Source organism: Pocillopora verrucosa, chromosome 1 (genome assembly GCF_036669915.1).
Source record: "Pocillopora verrucosa isolate sample1 chromosome 1, ASM3666991v2, whole genome shotgun sequence".
NCBI classification, from domain to species: Eukaryota; Metazoa; Cnidaria; class Anthozoa; order Scleractinia; family Pocilloporidae; genus Pocillopora; species Pocillopora verrucosa.
In genome coordinates this window covers 22,775,871-22,787,225 of record NC_089312.1, presented here as the reverse complement: position 1 = coordinate 22,787,225, position 11,355 = coordinate 22,775,871, and the positions used below count along the sequence as shown (strand labels likewise).

The 11,355-nt window shown below is 37.0% G+C and overlaps 2 protein-coding genes across 2 annotated transcripts; one reads left to right on the top strand and one right to left on the bottom strand.

Annotated features, from left to right (window-relative positions):
• Positions 1-1,361: 1,361 nt before the first annotated feature.
• LOC131796702 (5-hydroxytryptamine receptor 6-like) lies at positions 1,362-3,418 on the bottom strand. Its single transcript, XM_066162043.1, has 2 exons — positions 3,330-3,418; positions 1,362-2,439 (listed from the first exon to the last, which is right to left on the bottom strand). Exon 2 carries the CDS (start codon positions 2,413-2,415, stop codon positions 1,414-1,416), a length of 1,002 nt encoding a protein of 333 aa, XP_066018140.1. The 5' UTR covers positions 2,416-2,439; positions 3,330-3,418; the 3' UTR covers positions 1,362-1,413.
• A 3,310-nt stretch (positions 3,419-6,728) lies between these two features.
• Positions 6,729-7,571, top strand: LOC131796660 (octopamine receptor beta-2R-like). The gene has a single exon (XM_059114260.2). It carries the CDS (start codon positions 6,729-6,731, stop codon positions 7,569-7,571), a length of 843 nt encoding a protein of 280 aa, XP_058970243.1.
• The last annotated feature ends 3,784 nt before the right edge of the window (positions 7,572-11,355 follow it).

Sequence of the window (11,355 nt, the reverse complement as noted above, 5' to 3'; positions counted from 1 at the left end):
TGTACTATTCGTACTGATTAAATTTTTTATTTTTTTCAATTAGAACTACAAATTTGGAGTCATTTTTTAATTGGCAGGGTTCTTATGAAAATAAATAGCCAGTGCAAACAAAGCGTATCAATATCAAATCATGTGCTCGTTTCGTGTTGTTTTTTTGGCGTGAAGTAACCCTAGATTTAATTAGTAAATGATCATGCAACAGAGCCCAAGTTTAACCTAGCAGCTGAATCAACAAGAAAAAGAGATAAACCATGACGTTTGGAACAATATATCAAAATTAAATCACAATTAACTTCTCGAAAGAATGAGAATTTCAGCATTCTGCCTAAGTCCATTTTCATATCTGTCTTGGGCTATATCGATATTTTGTTACATTTCGATGAACTACAAAACTTTTTGTCGTGACTCAATGCAGATTAAATATATTTAAAATACTGCACACCGAAGGTTGAACAAACAGGCCCATTGAATATATCAGGGAAGAGGAATTATACCACTTATTTACGTGTTAAATAAGATAAGTATTTGCCTTAACTTTTTCCTTTTTGAGGGAATGAAAAATGAATTCTAATGGTATTGCTCTTAGCAAAATTTTCTTATAAATTTCTCTTTTTTATTTCCGACTATCTAAAGTGTATCAAGTGTTAAGAACGAATCATCTAAATCATCATTATCTTACAAATCATACTTGTCTCGACTTATTGAATACTGAATTATATATTGCTGAACATTTGCGCAAAGAAACTTCAATGCATCATCCTTATGGGAGGGCAGTATCGTTGACGTAGCATAATCGTTGTTAATCGATCAGTGTGCTTTCAGCTCCTTAAGTTCATCGGCATACAAAACAGTTCCGGAAGATGGAAGGTTAGAAATGGAAGAAAACCAGCCCTGAGATTCCCTGCAAATTGATTGCTTGAACATTTTTCATGCATCCTAGAAAAATTCAGTGTGATTGACGAGTCTGATGTATCGTCAAAGGTGCACAAGCCTAACCTTTCTGGTTTGAAATATCAAGACTAATGGGTCCTACAGTATGTGCGCTTGTAACAGGACAGTGCCTTCACACAAGGAATCACCCCACGTGCGCAGAAAGTTAATTTAACAGCCCCTAGCTTGATGTTTTCTCTCTCTTCCAAGATTGAGAGGGACAATGCTGGCGGCTTGAAGGAAGTATCGAAATAAATAGAGGCATTAAGAATCAAAATACAAGCACATAGATGGTTAAAGAGAGTTAATCAAAGAGTATAACTCGGCCGCACCTTTGACAATATCATAACCTCATTTTCTGAGTACAATAGTTCATAAGCACTCAAAAAGCCATAAAATTATACGAAAAATGATTCTCAGTATAAAAACACGAGCCAATAAAGTTTCCTTTCGGACCAAAGTCTTTTTTTGTAGATTCTTAGTTCATCGCACCACTCTTATCGAGTTACGATTCGACTCACTGCTGGCTCTAGACGATCGCTCTACTAGCAAGATATTTTCCTTCGATCTTCTCGCTGGCCTTTTGCACGCGTAGTACAGTTCTTCCCGGATATCCTTTTTCAGAAACGCATAAACAACGAAGTTTATTCCCGAATTCAATAAAATAAGAAGCCGCGAGGACTTGACCAGGGCTTCAGATACATTACACAAATGAAAAGTTCCACACACTGCACGACACACAGAGGGGATCCAACAAAGTACAAAAAAGGCTATGACAGCACCGAGCACTTTGACTGTCGAGGAACGTTCGCGCCGTCTACGTGATTGATTTCGCCGACTTTCGGCTGCATTCCCTTCATTAAATCTCAACTGAGTGATGTGCTCGGCCGATAGTCGTCGCTGTTTCATAGCTGCAAAAAGTATCCGAATGTACGAATAAACCAGAAAGATAGACGGAAGAAAGGAGACAAGAAATATTAGTGTTAAGATATGAACTTTATCAGCTTCTTCTTGAATGTGATTTGGAGCTTCAAGCCAGAGAAGAGAGCCAAAGGTTAAAATTCCTGGAAAAATCCATGACGTGGAAATAAGACCTACGATTAGTTTCGAGGTCATGCATCTGGTATATTGTAAGGGCCTAAGCACGTAGAAATAACGGTCAAATGTCAGCACGCAGAGGCAGTATATCGATACGTTGATTGGATAGTTATAAAACGACGCGCGCACTTTAAGTGGCCAGATACACATTTGTGCTTTCCAAAGGCAAAAAAGCTCTGATGGTGTAACAATCAAGCCGGTACAAAAGTCCGCTGAAGCTAATGATAGAACAAACCAGTTTGCTGTACAGTGCAAACGCCTTCTCGTACAGATCAACCACATAACCACTCCATTGCCAAGAACAGCTACCAATGCTATGACGGACTTTAAGGGCCAATAGACCACATCGGGCAGAGATACTTCGCTTAGCAAATAACTAGTACTCATTTCGTCCACTCCAGGTTGAGATAACTGAAATAATAAATAATAACAATAATAATAATAAATAATAGAAAAAGGTCACCTACTCTTTTCGTTAAATCTAATAGCATTGCCCTTTCTACAAAAAGGATTTCGTTCCATAAAGAACTAGTAAATAAGCAGGGTACATGGACTTCTTTTCAAAAAATCTTTTAGTGGCTGCGCCAATAAACTGAGTAATGATTTCAAAAAAAAAATTTTTGGCACTGCGCATTGAAATTTATATGAATATTCAACTCGTCATCGGAGAATCATTGTTTAACTTAATTTTATGCGATAAGCTCAATTCCTATTACAAAAAGTTTATAATAGGAATAGAGCCCATAACATACACCTCATTTTTGACAGCTTCATTTGGTCAAAGAAGTTCGAAAGGCTAGGCTTAGGACTGCTCTCAAATTATCGTCTCTTAGATAGCCTGGAAAATCCAAGGATACCAATCGTCATTTTCTAACGGGTTGCAACTATTTTTAAAGCTTGGATTGCGGTTTTCCTATCACCTACAAATACGTGATTTCATTTCAATTTAGTTTAACCAAAGAAATTAGATTTGAATTCAGTTAAAAGCGGCGTTTTTTCAGTATATTCGTTACAGCCGCGATCGCGGTTCAATACAGAGCCCGTATACTTTTGTCGATTATCATATGTGACCATTTGTAATGTCCTCGGCTGACACTAAGTAAATTGGTGTAACATTCTCATGGTTGTTGAGATATGGTAGCTTTCAGTCTTTTAAGACAGCAATACATGAGATGAATATTCAAAAAGAACCTGCCCATGGAAACATTGAAATCACTGATAATGTAAATAGGTTAAAAATTAATCTTACTTCATGTGACGAGGAAGTGAAATATGAAAATTATGACCACCAAGTTGCTTACCTTAACTCAGGAATTAAATGAATTTGATGGTAGGTTTTTATATATCTAAAATATATTCGGGATCTTTCCAAAATCTCTGAGCGCCAGAGTAATTGTATTGAGTAAATATTCAAGACTGAAGCAGTGTCACACGCATGCACCCAGTTTGACAGCTTGCCATGCTGTGTTTACTCTGATGTGTGCTTCATTTGAAATATAATGAGCTTTACTTAGGCTTGCATTCCAACTTTAACACTATGCTCTCGAATGAGTACTCAATCGATTTCCTTAAATACATTTGGGGAAGTTTAATCAAGCTGAATTTTGTAAAACGAATAAAATTAAATTGGGTCATAACTTTTTTTAAAATGCGGTTCCATAAGAGGTAACACCTTAAAACAAATTGCAAGACTCTATTTCGAGTGCACTTCTACCACTATTGAAACAGCTGTAGCTTCAACAAACCCGACGCTATTGTGAATGTGTTTGTATCTTCCAAATACTTCTTAATTTAAGCGTTAAAGGAGTCTCCTTTATTCATTTGATTGAATTCAATGGTGATACTTTATATCCTCTCGGCGTGTGGAATTCAGAGAATATTTTGAGACTCTTGGAGAGGAAAAGCCGAATCAAACAAAGTAAATTCGCTATATTTGCGTAGATTCTCTCATTTTATTGCTTTCTCACATTAGCAAGTCGATAAAGTCACCTCAGTTGATAAAAATATCAACATAACAATAAACTGCAGCTAACCTCAGCTGTTGATTTACTATCTGAATTGGGATAAGAGGAGGGTAAGCTAGGTGATGGTCTAATAATTCTTTCTTATTCCCATCATATTATCTTCCCGAATATCCATGAGTCAATATCATTTTCACCAACTGATGTGCTAAGATAGCTAATGGATTATGCTTCTGAAAGACGCCATTGTTATTATCGTGCGCGGATCACTGACGTCTGGGATCCTAAACGAGTTAGTAAAGGATTAAGTCACTACATCTTACCGACATCCTAAGACATTTAAGGCCCTGAAATCGACCATTTGGGAATTTTAGGATAATAATGAGACGACTCAATTAATATTTACTCCACTTGCTGGTACCTTTATGCAAATCAAGAAAGCAGAGGCTCAAACAAAAAACGCTAAGTGCGCAAGTCTAACATTACCTTATTACCCTCCGGTCAAGCACACAATCCACTTCCAAAATCCGCACACCTGGGTCCCAGGTCATCGTCGGCAACGTGGGAGGGGAAAGAAGCTGTCCATCCACGGTTGAAGATTTCTGTTTACTGAGGTAGTAGTAATCTAACTGCACGCCGGCCATGTACTAAATTCAACACGTCTTGGCGGCATTTGGGGCGTGCTGATGAACTATCCGCCATGTTGAAAGTGCCTTCCAGAGAGTCTCCCTTGATTTCGTAGTAATTTATGGTGGCTGTGAGCCAGCGATACTGAGTTTTATGAGAACCCTTACGTTTGTTCGACGCTATTGGAGAAAATACAGAAAAGATTCGGTGATTCCGTTAGATTACAGAAACCGGGAGTCATATCTGAAGACAATAACTATAGAAGTAGTAGTCGTAGTGGTAGTAATAGTAGTAGTTTGTTACAAGAGCTATTAATTATCCCAGTACTCCTGCAAAATAGTTTATTGTAAATACTGTGGTTCACATAAAAAATGAAAATGTAAAATAATTAATTATTTACCATTAAATAGAAAAAGAGTTGACCCGTCAGCAGCTGGAGAGCAGATTGATGATTTTTTTTTTCCTTAGCTTAGTGAAAAAGGCCACTGAAAAATTATTACGATATTATTACGAACTACAGCAAATTGTAATTATGGTGGTTTTTACGTTTATTATAGAGCATCCTGGTTTAAGAAATGCAGAACTGACTCAAAGAAGTAATCATACTACAATAGAAGTACTGGTTACGCAAATACGTTTCCAGAGAAAATTCCTTTTTTCCTATTTCCTATTTTTTATTTTCGAGGTAGGTTTTAGAGCCGTTACCACTCAGTTGCTAACATGCTTTTAGTTCATTTGTATAGCTTTGGATTATTTTAAACATTCCGAAATCTTCTAAATAAAACTTCTAAATTTCTTTCTCATTTATTTCCCTTAAATAATGAGAAGATTAGCACTTGTTCTGGATGTAGTGTAGTCAGGAGAGAAGTGTATGAGTTTACCAAACTTTGGAGGTAAATGGGAAAATTTCTTTTCGGCAAGTGGTCTCGTGGTTTCCTATTCACATTCGGAAGAATCAAAGAAACGGAGAAACAGCAGGGGACCTCAAATTCTCCCATTACGGAAGGGAAATATCTAAAAAGATCAAATCTCATTGGAGTTTCACAATTGAACAAGGAGTTATGAACGGAAAAAGCGCCATGGAATCTGATCAAAATCCTTCTTCTTAATTATTTTTAGTACTTAAAAGAATATAATTTATTTCTTGATTAACAAGATTGAAGAACGAGGTTGAGTTTAGTGGATCAATGTTAATTGAGAGTAACTTGCTCCGATAGCACAATCCTTTTCAAAACGTTTATTCAACCTTATAGAAGCGTCTTCTTCGTAAAGTTGCCTTTACTTCATTTATCACTTCAGAACACTTTTATTTGTTTTAAACTAAAGCACAAATGTCAAAGGATTATGAAGCCCTTTAAAGATTTTGCAAGGAAAGATATAGCTACGCGAGTCTTTCACAATTATAACCAGCCTGAAAGAGCAAGTTAGTAACGTGCGTCATAATTTCTCCAGGATGAGTTGTCCATCACATTCTCGTAAAAGCCAAGCCCACAATTTCAGGAGGGTTCCCTGTTTATTTTACATAATCACCATCATGAGAAAGTTACTGACTGATAAACATTTACAAAATAGTATTTTAACGATAAAATGGTCTCATAGCTAAAAATAATGCAAATAATTTTCTTGTTGTCAATAGACTGTCAAAACTAATTTCGGTGCAGTTTTATCGATACCTGCTCATTTTCAAAAGTGTTCGTGGTGCTACACAATCAACCATGTATTATGATAACTGAAAGTGCATCTCCGATCTCCAATAAATTCACCCCGGTGACACAAGTTAAACTGAACAAAATAAGCCTAAGGATAAATGGTGAATATTGCGATTGAATAATCTGATTTGATAGCCACTGGCTATTAAAGAAAACTGCCTAAATGGTCACTAAGTGTCAGGCATGATAAAGAATTGGCCACAGAAAAACTATTAAATGCCACAATTTGCATGAATTAACTCGAAGGTCAGTATATTGGAAAAGACGGGCTTGAAAAGCAGCACCTGACACAGTTTGTTTCACTGGTTTATTGTTCTTGTCTCAGTATACAACGGTTAAGTGGCTCGTCTTGGAAAGAAGGAATTGTGGACGCACATCTATTGGTTGTTAAATTTTTTTCAGCATGTGGTTCTGGATTATCGCCTTCCTTCTAACGTTCATAGCAATTTTCGGTAACGCTCAAGTTATTTATCTTATCTTGACGCGAAAGCACCTACGCACAAAATCAAACTGGTTCGTGTTGTCACTCGCTGTAGCAGATCTCGCTTTAGTTTCTGTCTTTATACCGCCTCACTTCTCTTGCAGCATAACCCACTGCAGCCATCAGATTGTCATTCTTCATTTTGTGTCATATTTTGGAGAAGCGTCTGTTTCCAACATGATCGCCTTCACAATGGACCGTTACTTCGCCATAGTGAGGCCACTGAAGTACCCGCTCATTATAACAAAAACAAAGATTGTCCTTCTTCTTATCACTGCCTGGATGGCGCCCTTGGTACTGGACCTTATTCCTACGTTTTTACTGTCCAACGAAAATATTTCTCGTCTTCTAAGTATGGTAATTTTTCAGATAACACCCTGCTTTTTGTTAGTGATTGCAACAAGGAAAATGATCAAAATAGCGAAAAACCATTCGAGGCGCACGTCAGTGCTGTTGAAACAGTTAAGGTTCAACCATCGGAAGGAGCCAATCAGGAGAAGCAAGCCAGAGGCATCTTCTGCTCGCTTGATCACTGTGGTGGTGGGAATTTTTTTAATCTGTTACATATGTCAGTCTTTATCTTCACTGTGTGCCTGTTTTCGATCTTGTAAAGAATCACAACCCCAAAATCTTGTTCAGTATACCTTAGCATTGCTTCTGATCATAAATTCTGGTGCCAACCCTTTCGTCTATGCGCTTTTTAAAAGAGACATGAAAAAGGAACTTTTTCAAATCTATCTCTGTAAATTACGAAAAGGGAGATGAAAATTCAAGTCGGAAACTACACTAAGATCAGAGCTAGTAAGAGCGAAAGACGCTATTGATCCGGCTAAACAAGACGGTTTAGTTAACAGGATTCGCTGCAAATGCGGCAAAGTTTAAATCGGTGAGACTGGAAGACCAATGCAATACAGAATAAAGGAGCACGACCGACACAACCGACTAGCCCGTACCCAGACCTCCGCCGTTTCAGAGCACGCCCACAACACAGGATACCAACCGCTTTGAAGTAAGGTTAAGTTTATTGATCGTGGAAGGGCCAGAGAGGCTATTCACATAAGACTTCACCCTAGTGACATCAACAAGAACAGTGATATAGAAATTCCTGAAGCGTGGATGCCCACCTTCGAAAAACGAAGACGTAAGACAGCGGACCGTCGAGGGAACAACTCACTAACATCGAGGATCGAAACTCGCTAATCACAACTGTGGAAAAAACCAACCAACCACAGCGGAGAATCCTGCTTTATAAGAAGACCCGAAACCAGGAGCCTAATTACCTGACGTAGACTAGTAGTAGCAGTATGCAGTCGAAACGTCCCGATTCACACCACAAGTACCCACGAGTACCCACAAGTACCCACATCGCGAGACAAACGATAATACCCTATTATTTATTATTATTATTATTATTGAGATGAAAATTTTTAACCTGAAGCTCTTCCAGACATTTCTGGTATGTAAATAACTTCTTTTTTTTGAGCCAAAATGTCTTTGCATGTAAATAGAGTTAATAAAGGCCAGTTTAGAACCAGAATAAGCCAAATTGATGTACAGCACAGCTTCATAAACTCCACAAGCAAACAATTGTGTTACAGTAACACCTGCCTGACAGAATAAAAAGAGAATTTACATGATTACATAGCGCAAATGTATGTAGCTTAAATTAGTATTCCTCACTCTTAATGGGTTTTTCATTCATATTTAAAACATTGGACAGAATCAATCAATTTTTTTTTAGCATAATGTTGTAAAATACGGCTTGTGTCAACAACCCGCACGTAATTGTGTTCCGTTAGTTATGGCCCAAAATGAAGCCATTACAGAAAAAGTGTGTTGAGATGCCATCTTTATATCACCTCAAGGCAACTTTTGTCAACTTCGGGATCCATCTTTACAATTTATTGCCGCTATATATTTAACTGAGCTCCGGTCTAGCTGTTTTAATTGAGCTTAGTTCTTGAATAATAAGCATTTTACAACCCTGTACGTCTACGACGTAAATGAAAAAAGGAAACAATTGAAAACCCACTGTTTATCTTCAAGATCTCAATAGTTTGTTTTTATACTGGCTATCTAGCAGTTTAATGGCTGGCGGTAGAGCATAATACAAAGATGACCAGCTTAATTTTTGGGAAGAATTACCGCTTAAATTTCGTATTCAAAATGCGGAGAATGTTGGAAGGCAGATAGAAATAGCACAGATAATGAGAGAGATTAATCTAAAAAAAAGTTTAATAAAGTGGAAAGCAAGGTTTCTGTCAGAAGATAAGCTTATCCTTCTATTGGTAAACTAAATGTAAAGCAATTTTTAAAGAAAATCCTGCTGTATTTTTAATTGCTATTTTCCTTTCTCTGTAATGTCAATGCTTTTTAGTTTTGTTATTAATTATTACTTATCTAAATGAAAACCTCTTTATTCTGATTGGTTGTAAGCAATGTAGTTATTAACTGACCAAAATACATACGAAAGTTAATAGAGGGTAGAAAAGACTGAATTCAGTACAAATTCAGTTTCTCCTGAATTCCAGGAGAAACTAGCGACAGAGCGCACCACCGCAATCGAAAGGCACCAAGGGTTCTCAACCTGTGTTTTTTTTAGCCGTCTTTACTCTCTGTTCTCTGATGCAGAAAATTCACTTTCCTTTTTTCTTTTCCCTTTAACCATCCTCACTCTGATTGGCTGATTGACTCTGATTTACTCTTACTCTGAGTAACTCTGATCGACTCTCTTCAGTTATTCACTCGGTTGACTGACTCCCTCTCTCTCTTTGATTCTCACTAATTACTAACTCAAAAGCTCATGCTTTTATACACACTATTGGTAGGCAGAAATGTGAATGTAGCCAAAGCAACCTCGGAAAATTAAACATTTGTTATCATAATAATAGCCCAAACACTGTCACAAGAAAGTGGCAAATGAACAACAACTAATCAAACGATCAATTTTTAACTGAATGCGATCCAAGGAGAAGTCAGCAGACTAACTAAGCACGTCAACTAATAAAATTCAGACCTGACAGGCTCAATCAGTCATTCGTCACGATAGCTGAAATCCAAATTAATTCGGATTTTGTATTCAAATCTTCACCAAAAGCTATATAAACAAACTCCTAAAAACTTGATTCATTAATTACAAACTTTACATCAACATGTTCAGCGGAGCTTTGAGATTTTTATGGCTTAGAAATTTCTGGAAAAAAAACATCATTTAGGAAATTTTACGTTTGACTAAAAAATTGTCTCGTCTTGTCTTGTTTTAAGATGCCATTTGCAGGTTTAAATAATTTTTTTTTCATGTTATTTGCGCAAAATGCTTGCTTTTAAGTTATAAACAAGTAACGAAATGATATTTTCCATGCAATCTAGAATTACTTAGCAATCGTACTCTTTTTAAAGACTACTTGTCCTGAGGGGTCGTGCATTTTTCCTTGATAAAAAAATGACGCGTATTCCTTTTTTTCCAAATTCCCCCCAAAAATTATCGGATTACTGGGCTGCAAAAAGTAAAAGAAACGAACTGAAACTCGTTTTATTGCAAAAATGTTGAAGTCTTCTTGAAAACCCTAATTCTAAGGGAACCATTACTATCAGTTATCGATACATCCAACAAGATATAATGTAATTCTACGACAAAAGTGTCCATAGCAATCGCACTTATAAATCTGTTGTTAAGTGAATCGACTTCCTTGCAGATCTAACAACGAGAGGATAGGTTTCGCAGATTTAAAATCAAGAAACTAACATAAATGAACTGACTTAATTGAGCTTTTCTGTCTTCGTTTGAATAAATGCCACTAACACTTTAGGGTTGCTGTCGCTCGCTAAATGATTGGTTTTTTTTTTTGTTTTTTTTTTTTTACTTGGTCATCGAAATGTAACATAACTCTGTTTATAAATTTACAGGGAACCTACGAGTCCAAAGCTGGCAAGAGCCCCACGCGCTTTTGTAGTCCATCGATCGTTTTTTGATCGGCACTGTGAAATGTATTTTCTTGTGCATGCGAACGCAAAGGCAGGTAATTCAATTTGTCAATCATCGTTAGTTTTGTGTTTAATTGCTTGCGCGCACTTACCATTGGACCAAATCATTAAAAATTTAACAATTGGTTCACACGTCAGCGTGCGTTCATCGAGATATGAAGCACGCGGGAAGTTTGGAGAGCACGAAAGATGCGTAAGAGTTGCTCTCGGCTACGCCTCGAGCAACTCTAGCTTCTTGAATGCTCTCCAAACTTCCCAAGTGCTTCATATGTCGATGAACGCTCAGCTGATGTATGAACCAATTGTTTTATAACATTTTCAACCCGATGGAAATTTTTTTTTTGCGAGGGATTTGTTTGCTGACGTCATGAGTGTGCACAATAGGAATATGAAGCACGCTCGCGCAATTGAATTTGATTAGACAAATTTACTAGCTATGTTAATACTTTTTTATTTTCTGCTTTTTCTTAACCTTAACGATTTCGTCAAAAGCGACGCTTGCACTAAGTAGTTTCCGAAAGACACCCCTGAAGATCAACAGGAACCTTAACTTTATTTTGAAATT

Bases quoted from the DNA above. Each gene is read 5' to 3' on its own strand.
- LOC131796702 (XM_066162043.1), bottom strand. From the start codon at position 2,415: ATGAGTACTAGTTATTTGCTAAGCGAAGTATCTCTGCCCGATGTGGTC.
- LOC131796660 (XM_059114260.2), top strand. From the start codon at position 6,729: ATGTGGTTCTGGATTATCGCCTTCCTTCTAACGTTCATAGCAATTTTC.